Source organism: Phodopus roborovskii, unplaced genomic scaffold (assembly GCF_943737965.1).
Source record: "Phodopus roborovskii unplaced genomic scaffold, PHOROB, whole genome shotgun sequence".
Lineage (NCBI taxonomy): Eukaryota > Metazoa > Chordata > Mammalia > Rodentia > Cricetidae > Phodopus > Phodopus roborovskii.
Window position 1 is genome coordinate 18,618,541 of NW_026126541.1, and position 22,013 is coordinate 18,640,553.

The following is a 22,013-nucleotide window of genomic DNA, read 5'->3' on the forward strand; positions in this document are numbered from 1 at the left end:
GTGCTAAAGAACTGAAAGGAGTACCTCCACTGACCTATAGACTCCATCTGTGTGCGCATGTATACCTTACATACATGTACAAATCATTGCACACTTTCAAGTCCATCTGTGTGCACACGTATACACACATACTATACATATAAATAACTTTCTTTTTCAGTTAAATGGCTGTTTCATTTGCTTTTATACAAAACAATAACTAAAGATTAAAAATAGAATGAAATCATACATTTTGCTTTGTTTTAATTATACTTTTAATCAATTAACCCTAAACATCTCTGTGTAAAAGTTTATAGCAAGCCAGGTGAGGTGGTACACCTTTAATCCCAGAAACTCAAGGCAGAGGCAAGCTAAGTTCCAGGACAGCCTGGTCTATAAAGAGAAACCCTGTCTCAGGAAAAAACACTATTTTTTTTTTTATTCAGTGATGATGCATCAATAAAACATAGCTTACTGTCCTGTCCCTTGCTGCATATACATATGCAAAATATAAAAAGAGCCAATAAGGACAAGAACGTTTATGTGGTATAGAGCTAACAGAACTGAAAAGCAAAGTGGCAGGAAATTAACAACAAAACACTCCAGTATTGCTCCTACACCACATCTGCACTATATGGTAAGGCAAAAGGTAACAAAAATATGTGATACTATTCTATATAAATTTTTTTTAAAAAGGACATTAGGTGTTCCAATTATAAAAAGGAATTTTGGTCAGAGCCAAATAAGAAAAAAGTTGAAGTCTAAGCTAGAATTTCTATCTTTCTAGAAATACCTTTAGGTAAGTTGGTAAATCAGCTCACACCCACAGTTGATTCTGTCTCCAAAATCCACTTGATTGTTGTTACTGCATAGTACTGAGTAATTAACCATACAGTTATGTTAGGAGTAAGTTTTCCGCCAGCCTGGTCACATTGCCATGACAGCCTCAAAAAACACAGAGACTCTGTATTAAATATAATTCTGTTGGCCTGTTACTTGTTTCTTATCGGCTAGCTCTGTCTTAAGTATTAACCTATTTCTATTAATCTAAGTATTTCCACGTGGTCTCATCTTACTGGAGAGAGGGGCTGGCATTCTGCTCTCTTCGTCTTCTATCTTGGAACCCCTCCCTACCACTTTGGGAATCCTCCTTGTCTCCTAGTCCCGCCTATCTTGCTTTCCTATTGGCCAACAGTGCTTTACTCATTAACCAATAAGAGAAACGCATTTACAGAATGACATCTCCCATCACAGTTATTGGTGGAATAGCTTCCGGTTGTAAAGGAGCAACAATGATAAGGAGATCTCCAATAAGACATCAAGTTCCTTACTAAATATTATAATAGGGGCTGGAGAGATGGCTTGGCAGGCAAGAGCACAGGCTATCTTACAGGGAACCCAGCACCCACATAGCAGTTCACAACAGTCTGTAACTACAGGGGATCCAATGACCTTTTCCACCCGACTTGGCATTGCACACACATGGTACACAGACATACATTCAGGCAAAATGGCTCTACACATTTTTTAAAAAATCTTTAAAAATATGTCCTCTTTTCACCTAATATTGTGATTTACGACTTTTTGGGTGGCACAGCAATAAAAATCTCCAAAAGATGCTTGCAAATATACAGTGTATCTCAGTCTATTTTGTGACACTGTAAGAAAATACCTGAGTGGGTAAAGACATTTAACACATACTCCTGGAGACCAAAGTTTGATTTCCAGAATAAATGGGCAAATAAATTAATCAACTGAATGAACGAACGAATGAACAAACAAACGAATCTTTAAAAGGAAGGGAGAGAAAGAACCAGCTACAGTCTAGGAGACAATAGCTGTATGTCACACCTGACCAAAAGGTTTATGAAGAATGATTATAATTTAAGTAAATTTCTTTAAATGGCAAACAAGCCAAAGAAATCTTTTAACACACACACACTAACACACACACACTCACACTCATTCTCACACCTATGTATAAACAGAGAGAGGAATGGAAAGCAAGCAGGGAGAGATGAATAAGAATGAAAATCTCAACATCAATTGTTCTCCAAGAAATAAAAATTAAAGCTGTCATGAGATAGATACTACTACAGAGAGATACCCACTGGATAATGTGAAGACTGACAACACCTCACACTGGCACAATGAGGAACACTGGTGTTCTCTTGCATGGTTAATAGAAGATGACTACCACACACTACTACTCAGCATGAAAATAGACTCAATGCCCTCACAGAGACATATAAATGTGTAAGTCATAACAGTCATCATCAAACAATTCAAAGGTCCATAAAAAATGATCAACTTGGGAACAAAGATGGCTCAGGGTTTGAGAACACTCGCTATTCCTGTAGAGGATGGAGATTGAGTTCCAAGAATCATATGGTAGCTTGCAATAGTCTTTAACTCCAGTTCTGTGGTAGTTGATACTTTCTTTTGACCCCTGTATGCATTAGACACACATACATGTAAGGCAAACCTTCATATACATAAAATAAATTTTAATAATAAAAGGCTGAATTATGTTATGTCTATGCTAAGGAAAACTACAAAGAAAATAAAAAGGAACAGAACACTATACACAAAAACAAATAGGAGCTTAAATATTTAGTTAAGCAAAAACAGTCAAACAAAAGACTGCACAATGCAGGATCATACATAATTCTAAGAAAGATAAAACTCTAGGGATTGCATAAGCCTGGAGGTCTGGGGAAGAGGCTAACTACAAAGGAGCAGGGGGAAAATATGTATGAAAACACGAACAAAAATCCCCTAACCCTACTCTCTGAATTAGTTTTACTGTATAAAAATATTACCTCAATTTTGAAAGACCACTAAAAATCAGTTTCAGGGTAGTAAATATCCTAGGTTCCAAATGTGTCATAAGAGTAAATGTTCCACTCACTGAAAGTAAGAAGTGTTCTGCTAAGGATCACATAGTAAATTCCTAAGGTCTTACAAGCTACATAAGTTCTGCTGCACAAACAGTCTCTTTTGTTAACTTGAGGGTACTCAAAAAGCAGCCTATGAGCAAGACTCAGTAACAAAGCACATTTTGCTGACCAAACAGAAATGTGAAACTTCTCCCAGATCTCTCCAGAAATCCCTGGAATAGCAAAGGTGTCACTGAATAAACAATACAAGAAATTTATATCAGCATGGAAGTTAGCCCTCACAGCAATAAACTGTAAATAAAGTTAAATCTTAAATAGTAAGGATGAACATTTCTTAGCGTTTCTTTTTAAGTCTAACATTTTTTCACCCTACATATGGGGAGGTAAGACTGGAGGAGGTGGCTTAAATAAATGGCTACTTATTTTCTCTTGAGGGAATGAAAGAAAAGGAAATGAAAAGTCAAATGACAAGCTTCACTTCGGAAGAATAAAGCAGTCTGGATTTCTCAAGTGTAATACAAACATCAAAGGATAACTTTTGAAAGCCACTCCTATCTAAGCACATACCTACTATATGCCTTGATTATCTAAATTTAGGTGCAATTGTTATGAATTCATACCATAGGACATAAAAACCTAGGGATTAAAAGCAAGTATATATACACAAATGTTGTAGTAACTATGTTGGAAGAGTCTTCCAGAGCCACGATTTTATAGATACAGCCCTCCCTGCCTGTTACCCATGGCTTCCTGACATTTTAAGCAATGAGCTAAAAGAGAGCTGACAAGATACAATTCATTGATTTAAATGCCAATTTCCTTCATCTTATTATTTTAAATGTCAGCAAGCCCTAGATAAAATGGCCTCACTACTTTAAATGTTCATATACTTTAATGTCAATTATCTAACAGAGAATCTTAAATTATTATTCTTTATGTAAACAAAGTATGGATTTGCTTAATGCATTTTTGCTATATATAAATGCTATCTTCAGTATGGCTAAGCAGACTACCAAGTTAATGTAGGAAAACAGCTAAGTTTAAAGGCTGAAAGTTAAAGTGTCTTTAGCTTTTGTTTTTTTTTTTTTTTAAACTTGGGAGGGATTGTTTAATACATCTGAAAAGTGAGCATGTGAAGGACTGAACATAAGGAAGTAATGATCCAACACTAATGAATCTACAAGAATCAGGGTTTCAGAGAAGTAGAGACATTCACTTAAACATTTTTCAAAATAAATTGAAAACTCAATGATCTGAAGTCCCTAGGAATATCTATCTGTAAAAAAGTAATAAGACAGCTAGGTGGTGGTGACAAACATCTTTAATCCCAGCACCTGGGAGGCAAAGGCAGGCAGATCTCAGTGAATTCGAGGACAATCTGTGAGTTCCAGAACAGCCAGGACTGTTGCACAGAGAAACCCTGTCTCAAAGAAAAAGCAAAAACAAACAAACAAAAAAAAAAAAAACTTAGGAGGCAGAGACAGGTGGATCTCTGTGAGTTTGAGGTCAGGCTGGTCTACAAAGAGAGTTTCAGGACAGCCAACATTGTTACATAGAGAAACCCTGTCTTGAAAACAAAACAAAACAAAACAAAACAATCGTAAGACCTTCAGCCAGCTGCCCAAGGGTTTCTCATGTGAAGACTAGATCTGAGAGTATCATCCAATACCTGTATTTCCCACTGGCTGGTGCTTTTGGGTAATGAGTGTACTGTACAGTTGTTGATTTTACAATTGGAAGTAAGTAAATCCTTTTTATCTTTTCAAAGACAAATACTTAGTATTAAGGTGTTGATATTACTCCAAACAATTTAAATTTAAATATTTAATACAATTCCTATCAAACTGGTAACTATTCCAGCGCCTTACACACACACACACACTGTTAGCTTCTTTTTTTGTTTATTTTTGTTTTTTGAGACGGTTTCTCTGTGTAGCTTTGTATACCAGGCTGGCCTTGAACTCACAAAGATACACCTGCCTGCCTCCCAAGTGCTGGGATCAAAGGCGTATACCATTACTGCTGGGTTTCTCTTAGCTTCTTTAATGAAGCATACCTACAACCTCATAAGCTGAAAGAAAATGGCAAAGCTGTAGGCATCTGAAAGAAAATGAATCATCCTCTATGCATCTATCTCTTGGAACTTAAAGGAATTCTACAGAAACTGAGTTTTAATGCAGTATTCAGAATGTACAAAAACTCACTTTTGCTGTAGATAATTTTCTTACATTATAAATGTATAAGCTATTTTAAAAGTATTAAAGATAAATCTAAGCCATGCTCACAGTTAATAAGGATTTCTACTTACTGAAATTCAAAGCTGATACTATCCCCGATTTTCATTCAACAGCCCAACACATCAGAAGGCTTTCTGAAATTTTTATTCACTCTCCTCTTGTGACTATGAATGTTCCTAGATGCCCATGGTCATTTTAAGTGCAAGGATATAAAACCACCCATTTAGGACAATATAAGCATTATGAACAGCACTGTATCTGTACAACTAGACAGTACTACTTATCTTGTATTACCTATTTAATTCTTCTACTACATTATTACATTGATAAAAGTACTATCTGTGGAGGGAGGTAAAGAGGTGGCTCTAATCCTTTGTCTATTCATTCTCTGCTGATTTTTCTTATTACTCTTTTCAATTACTTGAAAAATCGTTAATATATCCATTAACATACACAATCACCTAGTTTCTCACTAATATTGTCAACCTTGCCATCTAGTTCTTACCATCAGTAATTCGGCATGCCATTCTCAAGAGTGTATTCTGGGACACTTGTTCATCTCTCCTAAGGTCCATTCTATTCTGAGAAATGGCCCAGAAGTCTACGTTAGTACAGTAAAGATGACACAGACCCTGTACTTTGTTACATGTGGAATCTAGACGATAACTTGGTACAAAGCAGGTAACTCTTTCACTGTTCTTTCCAATTTGACTTTTTTCTACTTCCTAAAAATGAAGGTCCTCAGCAAGTCTCTAAGATTTATCTCCCTTAAATATACCATTTGCACTAAAATTCTCCCAAGTTTTCATCTGCATACTGTATTTCAATTTCATTTACAGAAGTCTATTTGGACAGGACATTTTTCAATGCTTGCTTTGGCTAGTACACCTTCCTCAAAAGCCACCTAAGCTTGGAAGCTAAAGTTAGTATCACTTCCTTCTTATTTACTTCCACTAACATTTACATAATACATGTATAATCATCATATGCTGTTAAAGCATTAATCCAGATTCTCTAAATGAATCTTTTCTATTAATATTCAAATTAAGATCCTAGTTCAGGCTCATTTTCTGGGTTATTGCTAGATCCTATGACTTCTAGTTATGAATATATCTCTACTGCACACTAAAAGGCAACTACTTAAATTGGCTTAAGTACAGATTTTCTTTTGAGGTACAAATTGAGTTCTACTTCCTTTATAAAGCAACTCCAGTAACATCTATTATTTTCCTTTTATTCTCTTGTATTATCAATTAGCTCTAAAAATACTTATATATGAGAATGGGGACTTTGTCCTTAATAGTTCCTACCTGAGTTTCCAGGAATTATGGTACCATCATGCCCATCTTATGCCTAAAAAAACTTTCTAAAGGCTAAATGACAGGCATGGTGGCATTCACAGGCTTGAGGCAGGAGGATTGGGAGTATAAAAAAAAGCAACCTGGTCTATGCAGTAAGTCTATCTCAAAACAAAACAAAAACCACCTTTCCCTACCCCAAAAAAATTTAAGAAGCAGATGAAGGAAGTAATGAGGATTGATTATGAATATATTCTTAGTGAGGATTATGAATATATTATTGGCACATGAATACACTCAAAATATAAATTAATATAATTTTTCTAATTTATGAAAACTCTTAGCTTCTTTAGTAAGTACACAGAATATTTACTCTTGCCAATAAACAGAAAAGGGAAAAGGGGAATATTCGAGCAAGCCAGGAAGTAAGGGACTCACTGACTCCGAGACATACTCAAATTGGTCATTCCAAATAGCACCAAGCTTTTACTTTCTTTTTCTCCCTCTTTCCAAGTAAGTAATTCCAAGTCCTGCTTGGTTCTTCCTCTCACTTTCAATATTTCTATCACTATTTTTGTTAACAAACTGGATTAATGCCAAAAACAAAGGTAAAATCTCAACTACGTGGATATGTCTGTTATAGTTTCTGGTCCTTTCCATCTTCTTATTTGTAAAATTAGAATATATTTAAACAAACTTCTCAGGACTATTTTGAGGAGTAAACTGTAACATACAAAACTGCATTGGCAAAAAGGACAATCAAAAGATGGCTATCTTTATAAATTATATTTCTAACTTCTGTGGTATTTTACTGAAGTAGTTTCTCTTATTGTTTCCATCGTTTAAGTTACCCATGGCCAACTATAGTTCAAAACTATGAAATGAAAATTTTAATAATAATTCACAAGTTAGTGTGCTAACTTGTATAGGGAAATATATCAAGCTGCCTCACTCTGGTCCAGTGCATATAGCTGTTAGCAAATGAATCGCTATGCTATCACAGTACTGTCTATAGGTTGAATGTATTTTTACTAAATAATGGCCCAGAACACTAAATTCTAATATGCCATAAAATACTTCATAAAGGTGAAAGTTCTTAACATTATAAGAGTAAAAAACAAAACAAAACAAAAAAAATCATATGCTAGTCTGGAGAGATGACTTAGAGGTTAAGAATATGTATTACTCCCAGAAATACCAGAATTCAATTGCTAGCACCCACATCAGGTGACTCACAACTGCCTGTAATTCCAGCTCTAGGAGATCCAACAACTCCCAACCCCCAACACACACATATACACATGATTAAAAAACAAAAATCTGAGGCTGCTAAGAAAGTAACAGTAGGGGCTGGAGAGATGGCTCAGCAGTTAAGAGCACTTGTCCTTGCAGAGACTCTGAATTCAATTCACAATATCCACATGGCAACTCACAACTTTCTATAACTCCAGTTCAAGGAGACCCAAAGTCCTCATCTGACCTCAGCAGGCACCAGGCATGAATATGCATGCAGGTGAAACACTGATATGTAAAGTGAAATAAATAAGTCTTAAACAAACAAACAAACAAAATCAATGGAGTGACAGGTTCAATCTGTGAAATTGTAAAGGAGTTCTGACAAAGTTACAGCCATGATACATCAAAATGCTTAGTTAAAGGGGAAAAAAACATTAAATTGATGAGTGGAAGCTTGAACAATCACTATTGTTAATCTTCTACTGTGCCTAATTATAAACCATAAGCTTATAGAGACAAGAAAAACAGTATGTGTACAAGACTCAACACTAGCAGTAAATGTATGTATTAACCAGAGATCTTAGAATACATTCCCCCAGAAAGAGGGACCACTGTAAACTATAGATGAATACAGTTCCATTTCCCAAAGATGGCTAGTTACTTTTGATTTTTTTTTACTTACCTAATAAGTAAATATGAAAGTTGCATTCACATTATCCATCCTAACAGCCTTATTAGTCACTAAAATTTCAATTAGCTTAAATTAAAAAACCAAAACAAAACACATATCTCTCTTTTTCAAACAGCCATTACTTCTGCTTTTCCACACATAATTGAGATTATCTCATCATTAACCACAAACTCAAGACTCCAGTAACATACACAACTGTTACATAATGTTTCCTTGGTATTTACATTATTTTTTTTTTATTTTTACAGATGCAAACTTCAAAGCAATGGGTTTAGTTCTAAATTCTAATCTTTCTCAAGTAAGATATTACAAAATTCTGGGAAAAAATCCAAGGTTATTTATAATTTCCAGTACTGGATGGCTCTCTTGAAAAAAACAGAGATTGTATGGTATCGAATGAAAGAGACAGACTCTTAGAACCAGCTGTGCTGTCAAACAGAAACATTCTTTCTCCATCTGAGGAGATGACTCAATAAATTCAGATCCCCAGAACCCATGGGGAAGTCAGCCACAACAATGCACAACTGGACATCTGCAGTGAGCTAGGTGAACACTGGGATACAGATGATTCCAAGGGTCACTGACCAGCTAGTCTGGATCACAGCACTGACATCAAGTTCAGTGAGACCTTATGTCAAATTATAAAGTAGAGCGCAATAGAGGAAGATATCCAAACTAAACGCTCTGGCCTCCATATGTATACATACACATATATGAGTAAATCTGAACACATATGTACATATAGCCCCTCCCCACAGAAAAATATTCAAGTTAAAAAGTCAACTGAAAACTGCAAAACTACAAAGAACAAAAACAGCTATTTTAATAGATGCATTATTTCATGTCATGTTTATTTTCTAATAAAAATATTGATACAGCATTTTGTCCTTATACATCAAGAAATTCCAATCACATTACAGTAACATATACCTGTTACTTGGCAGAGAACAGCTCTCTTCCCAGCTCTACTCTGAATAAAAAACAAGTGTTTCTCTTTTTCTACCATAATTCCCATTAAATGATTTGCTCAATAGCTAGCATCCAACATATGCACACATAAATATAAACACACAGATTTAAACATCAGACATCAGCTCCACCTATACTCTGCTCTTGACAATGTTGCTTATTCAAAAATCAGTAAATTTCAAAACAACCTTCTCATTAGTTTAACAAAAATTAGACTATCATGGATAGTAGCAGCAACAATTTTTCATGGAGAAAACAAGAAAAAGATGACCTAATATAAGTAAGAAGATCTTAAACCGATCACATGATGGCATTCAGATGTTAATAACAAGCAGTGGAATAGACTGAGACAAAGCAGATAAAGCATGGCTGTCTTCAGCAACTGGGACTGAAGGATGAAAAAAAAATACTCAAAACGTTCAGGAAAGGGGAAACAAAATAAGGCATAATACTAACTGACATATAATTGGTATAAATTACATTTATTACAACATTATGAAAAGTGAAGCAGCAACAGGGGCATGTGTACCATTCATAGGACAGCAGAGGCAGAAAAAAGTGAGACATTTGGTATTTAAGAACATACTTCTAGGATTAGAAAAAGGGAAAGGTGTTTGTTCAATACAAATCATGTTATTTCAGCAGTCCAGAAATAATGCTAGGAATATGCACTACAATGATGACTGTGGAGATGAAAAGAGAACAAAATTCAATAGGAGTAATTGATAGGCGTTTGCCAATGATCTACAGCTAGTACACAGCAGAAAGAGTCCATCAGAATCCTTCCCAGGCTTTGCAGCAAGCAGGAAACTGGGCAACAGGATACTATGAAAGCAAAGTGAGGTGGTAAACTCCCTGCTGAGTGTTCTGAAAGGGAAAAGGGCCAACCAAAGAAACACACCCTGAGCAGAGCCAAAGAAACACACTTTGGCCCTGCAAACAGAACCAAAGGAATGCACCTTGACCCTGAAACCAGGGCCAAAGAAACACACTTTGCTTCTGGAATCAGAGCCAGTCAAAGAAATACACCCTAGTCCCAAAATTAGAGCCAAAAGGCCTAAAAGGACCAGTGAACGAAACACACTTTGGCCCTGAAACCAGAGCCAAATCTGACCCTAAACCTGTGCAGAAAACCAACCAAGCCCCGAGCACAAGGTCTAGCCAGTCTGAGTTCAAGGCCTGAAATTTGACCAATCCCCACCCTGGAAATCTCCTTAGGAAAACCTCACGCCCTTAGAAGCCCTATATAAACCTATGTCTGTTCAGTTTGTAGCTGTTAGGCCTGCCCAGCCCAGGGTGGCAGAGGACAGCCACTCTCTCCTGGATTCTTCCCTCCTAATGAATCTCTTGAATGAGGTTTGGGTGAGACCTCCTTTCGCGCTTTTTTGCAACCCTGTGTGGAGCCAGCAAAATGAAGTTGGGAGGAGGGGGGCGAACTGTAACAGCTTCGAAGGGGAAACCCTCTCCTGCCAGAGCAGAGCTGATTGATACACTGGGAAAGCCTTTCCGTGAAGCTTGGCTGTAAGCTGCTACGCTTACTGTGACCTGTAGTATTCCTTGGCTCCTGAGTGCCAGAGTACCTTCCATCTGAGCTGTAATCAGTATTCTGGCTCCCGAGTGCCAGAGTCCCTGTCCATCCCATCCGAGCCATCAATATGCTTACATGTTCAGTAACAGAAATGTTTCCAGGGCACAATTACGATTTTTTTTTTAAAGGAAGCAAAACAGAAACCAAAAGGATAACCTGATAACAGATATTATAAAGAACCATCTTAAAATATAAACTTACTAAGTTTTTTTAAGTCTACATAAATTAATAACTACTATCTTTTTGTACCACAAATGACTTCTGTTTTTTAAATTACCATACATTTTATATTTAAGATAAACATAATAGTGTGAGACCCAGTTAATTCTTATCTATAAATATACATAAGACAATGAATGTACATTGGGATGTAAGATTTCTTAATAGGCTAATCAACATTTTAGAAACAGTTTAAACTGAAAAGCCAGTTACTATCAAATCTTGTATGAACAGGAAATCAAATTTTCCTTTTCCTGCAAATCCTCCAATAAAATGATTTTTTAAAAAAGCAAAAAAAAAAAAAAAAAAAAAAAAAAAAAAAAAAAAACCAAACTATCACACTAGACAAGTTTCCCAAGGTTCTTGGTTACCTTTACTTTATCTCTTCTCAAGCAACAGAACAGACAATTTTCATCAAAAGCCCAATCAGAAATGCTTTCAGGTTCACACTCTGCAAAAGTTAAAAAGCAAAACAAAAACAAAACAAACAAATAAGTTTTAATAGTCATAAAACAATTTTTTTCAGAAAATAAATCATAGCTAACTTCAAAATATTATATAGCTTAAGAAAAACCCTCATTAAATTCTCATGCCCCCATCTCCACCTGTAAAACAGGGTTTCTCTGTATAACAGTCCTGGCTGACCTGGAACTTGCTCTGTAAACCTGGCTGACCTCAAACTCCCAGAGATCCGCCTGCCTCTGCCTCTGCCTATGGGATTAAAGGTGTGCACCACCACTGCACAGCTAAGCTCTTGTGTTCTAATCAAACTAAGGGTCTCACACATGCAAAACTTCATACTCTACTCCCAACCATACCTTGAAATTCTTTCCACTAGACTGCCACACCACTTCTGTCTTTAAAATTCTTCACTTTAATTCCCAACTGCTCATTAGTTAATTCTGTTAGTCATACATACAGTAGTAGTATAAAACAGACACAAACATGCTGACATGAATGCAGTTTAACCCTTACAAGACTGAGCATAAGACCTACACCACTAAGGTGTTAGCCACAAGACTGTGAAGTACCAGAAATATTTTTGAATACCTTTAAATAAACTGAGATCTTTTAATAATGCAGGTCCAAACAGCCCTTCAAGAATACTTTCAAACCCTGGGAGGATAAAATAAAATGAAACGAAATTCATTATCACAATATTCACTGAAAAATATTGCTTTCTTCAGTTTCTCAAGAATCACTGGTTAATATTGAAGAGATGCTTGGGAAGGAGTCATACACAAATCTAAAAAGGGGTGTTTGTCTTTTTGTTAGTGATTAACATGGTAAAAATTCAACGTACATTCAAGAATAAAACAAAACAGAAACTAGGAAGAACTAATGATAGAATGGAAATTCACAATTCTCTAGTTCTACAAAACTTACAGAAATCAGCATTTTAAAAAGTGCCTTCCCAACCAAGTGTCAGGCTTCAGAACTTATATAAACTTTCTAGAATAATCTAAACAGTCGTTTTTTCTCTTCCTCCCCCCCCCCCCCCGCATAACAGTTGATGAATAAATTTCTCTCAGGTCAATAGTTTTCTAAAGAAAATTCTCAGTAACAGTTTCCCCATCCCTCACTATATTTTTAGAAGGAAAGCCCTATATTATTTCATAATACAATATGATGGTTCTTTTATAAAGGTAAAACTCACTAGGTACATAAACAGAAAAAAATGAGAAAATATTAACATAGCTATACAAAAATGTTTAAAAGCACTGTGTCTATTAGTGTAAAAGAAGAAAACCAGGTTTTTTAACAGACTATATCAAATACTAACATGTTGTTCAAATATCTAGCTGTTTTATGTTGAGACAGAGAAACACAGTGAGTAGGATGGGGGAATCTGCAGTGGCTCTCAAAAGAAAGTCAAGGATCTCACTATATAGTTCAAATATTCATTACAAAAGACCTGCGACTCCATGTCCACTTTAACTGTGACCTTTACAAAGAATGTTATGCATACCTTTACAAATTACTTTTCAAATGCATAGAAATACAAAGAATTTAGAAAGCAAAAGAGGACAGAAAAGGCGACTGGTTAGCCTTTCAGGGACTCAGCTTGTCTTCCAGAGGTTTGATTCCCAGCATCTGTATATAGGCTCTTAACTGTCCCTTAGTAATGCCAGTCCAAGGGGTCCAATGCCCTTTATGGCCTCCAAAGGCACTGCATGCCCATGGTATAATGGCAGGCAGGCAAAATGCTCATGTACATGTATAATTAAAAATTTTAAAGATAGTCTTCAAAAACAGCACTGTCTTATTTAAATGGCAATAAAAATAACATTGTAATTTAAGAAATGTCTTTGTCCTAATTCCTATAAAGCTGTTAATTTTCAAAACAGTAGCTGAAGTTTGTATTGTAGAGTTGATTTTATATTATTTTTAAACAGTAACTTTTGATTTGTTAATAGAAAGCAATAACTTTTCTACTTTATTTCTTGACATCAAATTACTCTGATAGCAAAATTAAATTACTCACTAACCAAATAGTTGCTTGCTATTTACCTGATAAAATTAATTACCATGTCCTCTTGCCCTTCCAAACATTAGAAAAGAAGTAAGAACCAGAGTTAGGGACTGTGGAGATAGAGAGGTGGTGGTATAATAATGAGGATTAATGGTTAGATACCATCTATCTTAGGGCCTGGAGACTAGATAGATACTCTCATTAACAGCTAATCTCTGCTCCATTAGGTAAATCTCAAAAACAGTCTCCAACTCTTGAGCACTCTTAATTTCCAGAAGGGAAATGAAAGCATTTGAGTATCTTAGAAGGTATTAAAAACTAAAAAACTAGCTAAAAGAGATGACTGATTATTGGTAGTTTGAACATTTTTACCTGGGTTTATATAAAATTATAAGACATGTCAAACTTCCATAGTAAGCAAATTTCACTTATATATTTTTGAAACAGGGCTTTTGCATACAGTCCTGAATGATACCCAGCTCTCCTCCCTCAGTCTCAGGAGTGCTATGGTTACACTACACCACGCTGTGCTTAGTCTCAACTTCTAAAAAAGAAAAATGTAAATGCAGCAAGACATATTAGCTGAGCAGAAAAGAGGTGGCAGCTTCAGAGATAATTTAAATTTTACAAAGAATAGAATCTGAAATAGGTCAACTGAAGAAATAGTAACACATGATCACTAGCCAGAAAACAAAACAAAACAAAAACCCTAAAACTGCAGGTCAAAAGGCAGAGGGGGAGAAAACACTCACTGGATATGGGTATGCCTATAATCCAGCATTCAAGAGGCTAAGTGAGAAGAAATGCCACAAGTTCAAAGCTATATTATTAATCAAGCTTTACAACCAGCCTGGGCTACTGAGTTAAGTGCTGTATTAGGGGAGGGGAGTGGGAACACAGAAAGTAAGAAAGCAATCAACAACACAACAAATTTAGTCATAAAAGATTTAGCCACAACTAATTTTGTTCTAAATAATAACCATATACAAGTCATTTCTCTTCTATTCAACACTTGCCACAATATACTGAGGACGCTTTGCTGTCCTCTGTTCACTGAATGTTAACACTACTCGGTCTTATTAATAATAAATATTGAATTTAGCAGTTGCATAGCAACACTGAATTATCCCACATGCTACGCTTGACATTAACAAGAGGCAAATAACAAAGAAACTCAAAAATTCATACCAAGATTTCACAGAAAAGCCATGAAGACCGATGACAAAGTGCCATAAAGAATAAACACTGAGCTCCCAACCATCTTGGTGACTGATCTTGGTTGGGGGCTGTTTAGCACATAAGGCTGGAAAATAGTAAGCACAAAGATGAAAAGACCCCAGAGTTGATCAACTCTAGGCTCTAACTTGTTATGAAAACTGGAAAGTACGTGTTGGGATAGTCTCTGAAGATGGTCAGACAGGGCAAAGCGAAGATGGCTATCCTCGCCAGTAATTACCCAGCTTTAAAGAAATCTGAAATAGAATACTATGCAATGCTGGCAAAAACTGATGTCCGTTACTACAGTGGCAATAATATTGGATTGGCCACAGCATGTGGAAACTACTAGAGTATACACACTGGCTACCACTAACCCAGGTGATTCTGATAGTATAAGAAGCACACCAGAACAGAGTGGTAAAAAGTAAACCAGGAAAGTTCTCCTTCCATTATTAAATATAGTGTGCTCTGAATACAGCATGTACATTAAAACAGAAACCATGATGAGAGCTAGAGAGGGAGATTGTTCACTGGTTAAAAGAACTTGCTGCTCTTGCAGAGGATCCAGGTTCAGTTCCTAGCACCCACACTGAGGTTTATAGCTATTTAACTCCAGGTTCAGGAGATCTGATACACCAGGCAGACATGTGGTAGGTACAATTAAGATACATGCAGATAAAATAGTCACACACATAAAATAATTAAAATCTTAATACACACATGCTATAGTATCAAAAGCAATCTACACACTCAATAATCCCTATCAAAATTCCCGTAACGGTCTTCACAGAATTAGGAGGAAAAATCCCAAAAATTCCCAAGGAAGCAAAACAGGCCACATATACCCAAAGCAATCCTAATCAGGAAGAACACTATGAGAGATATCACAATACCTCCTCAACTGACAAAGACAACAATGTATTGGCACAAAAGCAGACACATAGATGTGGAACAGAACAGACGACCCAGAAATAAAACCACATACTTTTTCGACGAAAGTGTCAAAATATATACTTGATTAAAAAAAAGAAGTCAATTCAATAGAGTGACATACAATCTTTATTACCTGGTACAAAACAACAACAACAGGAAAGCATTTTAATTACAGCCTCAAATTCTGAAACTTTTAGGGAATACTTCAAAATAAACACAGTGAAGAACTTTCTGTACAGGACTTAAGTAACATACCACAAAACATTAATCTCAAGATTTGACAAGTGAAATTATATAAAACTAAGATGGTTTTACATAACACAGGAAACTACAATAAATGAACATATTCTACCATTTCAGACAAGGACTTAATATCTACAATACAGAATGAGCTACAAAAATAAACATACACATAAACAAACCAAACTGTCAATCACTAAATAGGAGAAGGAACTGGTCATTCTCAGCAAATAAAACAATGAGATTCCATCTCACTCCAGTGAAAATGTATAGTAAAAAAGTAAAATAATAAAACACACAAAAGAACAAACAAAAATGAAAAAAATATACTTAATATATTGACCAAAAAAAAAAAAAGGGGGGGGGGAGGGAGGGAGGGAGGGAGGGAAAGAAGAACGATAAACCAGTATAACAAATATAAAAGTCACTACAAAGGTTTCTCAACCAACAAAACATACAACCACTGTAAGACTTAGCCATATCACTCCCAGACATACACTTAAAGGATTCTACATCTTACCAGAGATGCTCACATGTCCATTTTTACTGTGGTTCTAATCACAATAATGAGAAAATGGAATCAGTGTGGATATCTACCTACTGATAAATGAAATATAAAAATGTGGAACAAAAAAATTATTTACTTGCACAGATCAAATTGTGAAACTTGCAGGATGAATCTGCAAATTAAGTGAGGTAGCCCAGCTTCAGAAAGGAACATAGTACATGTTTTCTCTCATACATGGGGTGGGGGTGGGGAGGAATAATATGAATCTAAAGGAGGGAACAAGAAGAGCGGAAGAGGCAGTGAGGAAGAAAAGAGGTCAAGAGGATGCATGTTCCATAAAAGCAGGACGGGAACAACAGAGTGGGGGAACGAAGAGACAGGTAGGTAGAGAAAAACAATGGGAAAGATCAACAAAACAAATTATTAGGAAAATTCCACAATGAAGCCTATTATTTTGTATGCTAACTTTAAAAATTTTTAAATAGTGCTGAGATGGTTCAGGGGCTCAGAGCACTGGCTACTCTTCCAGAGGACCTAGTTTTGATTCCTAGCATCCACATAACAAACATCTGTAACTTGAGCACCAAGAGATTCAACACTCTTTTTGCCTTTGCACGCACCAAGCAATAAAGAAGTGCCGGCACATATGCAGACAAAACAAAATACCCATACATTAAAAATTAAAAAATGTGTAATATCAAATATTTTAAATAAATAAAAGAAATTTACATATTAAAAATAAACTATAGGGGCTGGAGAGTTGGCTCTGCTGTTAAGACCATATTATTGCAGAAGACCCTGGTTCCCAGGACCCACATGGTGGCTCACCACCACCTGTAACTCCAGCTTTAGGGGATCCATCCTCTTCTAACCTCACCAGACACCAGGTACACATGTGGTACACATACATACATCCAGGCAAAATACCCACACACATAAAATACCTGGCCATTAAAATATTTAAAACTTGGTGGCAGATGGCTCAACAGGTAAAGGGGTTTGTCACAAGAATGGTAACCTGAGTGTGTACATACATACATACATACATACATACATACATACATACATACATACCATTTTTAAAAATATATACTTAAACCACAGTCAAGATTTCCACAACTATCATGCATATGCTGACAACTCACCAATCTTAGACCTCTCACACCAACCTCGTTTCTAATAGTTCACTGTGTACTATCACCAAGACAGTTTAATACAATGGTTCTCAACCTATAGGTCGTGACTCCTTTGGGTTTTTAAATAGTTCTTTCACAGGGTTGCATATCAGATATTTACAGCCCAATTCATAACAACAAAATTACAGTTACAAAGTAGCAACAAAAATAATTTTGTGGTTTGGGTCATCACAACATGTGGAACTGTAATAAGGGGTCACATCATTAGAAAGGCTGAAAACTGCTATCTCAATACCTCAAAAAGTCCAACGTTCTACCCCTTTCCCTTATCTCCACTATTAACTCTTCCTTTATTCCTTACTATGAAAATGAAATCAAGAATATCTTGACTAAGTCACTTAGGTTAGAAAGCTAAGCCACAGCCAGGTGGTGATGGGACTCACCTTTAATCCCAGCACTCAAGAGGTAAAGACAGATTTCCATAAGCTTGAGGCCAGCCTAGTCTGAGTTCCAAGAAAGCCAGAATTACACACACACACACACACACACACACACACAAAAAACCCTGTCCAAGAAGAAAATAGAAAAGAAAAAAGAAGGAAGATGGAAGAAGATATCATCTCAGTCACCATGACATTTCTTTTTTAAGTCACCAAGTCATTAAGAATTCTATTTGCCCTATTTCAAAAACCCCTTCTAATCCACTTTCTCAAAATGGTTCCAAAGGTAAAAGCACTTGCTACTCAAGCTTGATGGCTGGCATGCAATTCCATAAACTCACAGTGGAAGGAAATAGTTATTCTATGACCTTCACAGGTACACCACTGCAAGCTTACATATATATACATACATACATACATATATATACATATATATATAGCATTCAAACAAGACAATATTAATAAATAAAAAGTTCGACTTCATTTTCTCTTTCCCATCCCTGACTTTTGGCTGCTACTATTCCTTAACAACACTGACATCCATGGTAGTAGCAGTTATCATTAAAGTCATTCTGCACTTTAATATAGTTCCTCATCTTATGGTGACTCCACCATAAAATTATTTTGTTGCTACTTCATAACTATAATTTTGCTACTGTTGTGAACTGTAATGTAAATATCTGACATGTGACTACTGGCCTAATGCAAAACTGCTTCATTATTCATCAGAACAGAGTCTTCAGGGGAATATTTGAAACAAGAGCTGTTACCTAGTACAGATAAAGAAAACCGAAATAAAAAGAGAAAAACACGTCCTTTTCAATCTACCAATGTCAACATCTTGGATTTTCTGTTGCTGCTGTTTGTCAGAATCACACTGTGGCCCTGGTTGGCGGGCCTCTGCTTCCAGAATACTAGAATTAAAAGATGTGTGCCAGCACTTCTAGTTCACCTTACTCAAATCCAACCAGACTGTGATTAAGCTTCACTCTTTCTAGACTTTGAGGACTTTCCACTGGCAATGAATGCTGAAACGCCCCTCCCCAAAAAAGAGTTCTATTTTGTGTGTCCAGCATGAAGATTTGAAAGGACAGACAGTTAACAGAACAAAAAGACTAACTGGTATCTGCTAGAGAGATAGCTTTCTGTCCCAAGTCAACCTAGTTTCCCATATCTATAGACCAAAACCAGAAATGAAAAGGGCTTTTTGTGAAAACTCAGAAACAGAGAACTGTATTTCATACAAATTTTACTATTACACATTTTATATAATGCTGCGATCTCAATAAACCTAAAAGTAGGAAAAACAAAGCCCAACAAAAACTGTTATTAATAAATTCAAGAGAAAAGAACAAATTTAGCAGTTTGAACATTTCCAAAATTATATTTATATGCTTATCATATAGAGCCATGAATGAGATTCCCTATGTATTAAGTGACCAAAATATCAAAGATATTCAATAGTTAGGAGATACTTTCAGGTCTTCACAAAGACCTCCATTTAGAATATAGGTCTTCAAAAGCAGTTGAGTTATTTGTTCTGTTGTGTATGTTATATCTGTCTCCGGTAATTATGTTTCAGTAAGGAAGCCATTTAAATGCAAATCTGAAGTTAATTAAGGTTGAGTCGATAACACCAGTTGACAATCTGTGGGTCTCAATCCCTTAGAGGACCTCAGTTATTAAAGGTCAAGATATATATATATATATATATATATATATATATATATATATATAGAGAGAGAGAGAGAGAGAGAGAGAGAGAGAGAGAGAGAGAGGGGAGTGTGGTAATTTTTCTAAAGATAATCAAAAGTATAAATTACAACACAGCAGGTAAGCACAAGATTAAAAAGGAGTCCTTGTGCTTCATTTTAGTGGAAATGGGAATCTTTATGACTGAAAGCAGAGATAAAATTACACTTTCACATATTGAAAGAAGATTCAATTTCTAATCCTAGTAAGGCTGGTAGGAGGTTTAAACTGTTAGGGATTTCAATTAATTTTGGTACGCTCTATGGTCAAAACTGTTCATATACACAGCTCCACATTATCTGTAAAGTACTTAATATATTGTTAAATTATACAGTTTAAATATTTGTAAATTATTTAAGATAGAATCTGAAAGTATTTAACAAAGAAAGCAGGGAGTATATTTTGCATCTTTCTTTTGTCCCCTGTAATTTAAAAGACAGGGAAATAAAACTAATTATACGTCTGCATGATAGAAAAATGTATAATTTGGGGGGTAAGAATTACATCGGATAAAAACATTTTACAAAGTGTTATTAATTCAAAATATAGCTACAAATTATAATGCTCAAGTAAAGAACTAAGAAAGCATCTAAAAATGAACAGAAGATATGAGAAAGGGTAAGAGTATAGTTCAGTGGGTAGAGCACATGCTTAGGAAAGTAGGGAGGGAGGGAGGGAGGGAGGGAGGGAGGAAGATGTGTGTGTTCCTAGTCTCCCAGTATCAAACCCCCTACCCAAAAAAAAAAAATCAAAATAGTAACAATAAATTATCTATTTCACACAAAAGTATTCAGGAAGGGCTTAAACAAAACTGAAGTAAACCATGCAGAAATGACAAAACGAATAGTTACAGAACATACAAAATCTCCAATTAAAAGGCATATATTGGCAGAATGGATTTGGATGAGTTGTTTTGTTTTCTAACAGGGTTTCTCTGTGTAGCCCCTGGCTGGCCCAGAACTCAAGAGATCCACATGCCTCTGCCTCTGCCTCCCAGTACTAGGATTAAAAGCATATGCTACCACCTAAAATTATGACGTAACCAAATACTATCAATTAAAGGACTTTGATGTGGGATGTCCTTCTGTATGCTGCAAATATGTGTTGCTTTTATTGGTTGATGAATAAAGCTGTTGTGGGTAATGGACAGGCAAAATAGAGTCAGGTGGAAAATTTGAACAGAGACACAGAAAGAAGGAATGCAGAGTCAGAGAGGCACTGTGTGCCACCAGAGAGGCAAGATGGTATGGTAAAATACAGAATATTATAAATGGGTTAATTTATAGGTAGAGCTAGCCCGTAAGAAGCCTGAGCCATTGACCTAACAATTATGATTAATATTAAGCCTCTGAGTGGTTATTTGGGAACTGATGGGCAGGAAAGAAATTTCCAACTACAGGACTTGGCTCTTGAGCCAAGCACAGGTGTTGAAGTATTATTTTTAAGTAAATCTTAAAAAGTAATGAATTTTTAAATCATAAACAGCAACCAAAAAGAGACATGGACTAGCTGTATCTGAGATTCCTTTTTCTGCAAGGGATTCATTCCAACATTTTCAACAGATCCTTGAAACTATGAACAGTACTGACTCCTTCATGTCATACTTTTTCCTATATACAAGCTTTATCACTAAATGTTGCTTATTAAGTAGACACTATAAGAAATTGGTAACTAATCAGGACAATTACAGCAAAATACTATGTAAAGTTACAAAAATAATTCTAGTCCAAGCCTCTTTCTGAATCTGTACAACTATCCTTTACTTCAATGGTTTTGTACCACTTTTTCAGAGTGGCCAAAATCTTTGTGCAGACTCAATGATTTTTGACATCCATTTTTAAAATCCATTTCTTCTACCAACAAATGTAATACTTTTCTATACCAACCAAGCGTTTGCAACATGTACTAAGGCTGCAACTTGCAGTTTGAGGTTCAGAGGGCAAAACTAGCACTGATGTCCTTTACATTTCACAAACAGATTTGATTCTACTACAGATCTTAGGAAACTGGGCACTTTTTTAAAGCTACATTTTCACTTAAAGGAAACGCTGTAATGGCTTCTATTTGCCCTTATTGCTGCATTTGAGCTTTGGGGTTGTTATTATTAATAAGGTTAACTGAATACCACCACCACAATACCAGGACGGTTCATTTAGTAACTCAAGTGGCATATACAGTGTGGGTATGCTAGACCAG

General features: G+C 35.8%; 1 protein-coding gene across 1 annotated transcript in view; it reads right to left on the reverse strand.

Moving 5' to 3' along the window:
* The window catches only part of Lcor (ligand dependent nuclear receptor corepressor), a 97,149-nt gene that overhangs the window by 41,253 nt on the left and 33,883 nt on the right, over nt 1-22,013 (reverse strand). Inside the window, exons 3-4 of the mRNA XM_051199873.1 lie at nt 12,168-12,233; nt 11,489-11,568 (exon numbers count right to left, since the gene is read on the reverse strand). Coding sequence (XP_051055830.1) covers nt 11,489-11,568; nt 12,168-12,233 — 146 coding nt within the window. The remainder of the gene's footprint in view (nt 1-11,488; nt 11,569-12,167; nt 12,234-22,013) is intronic.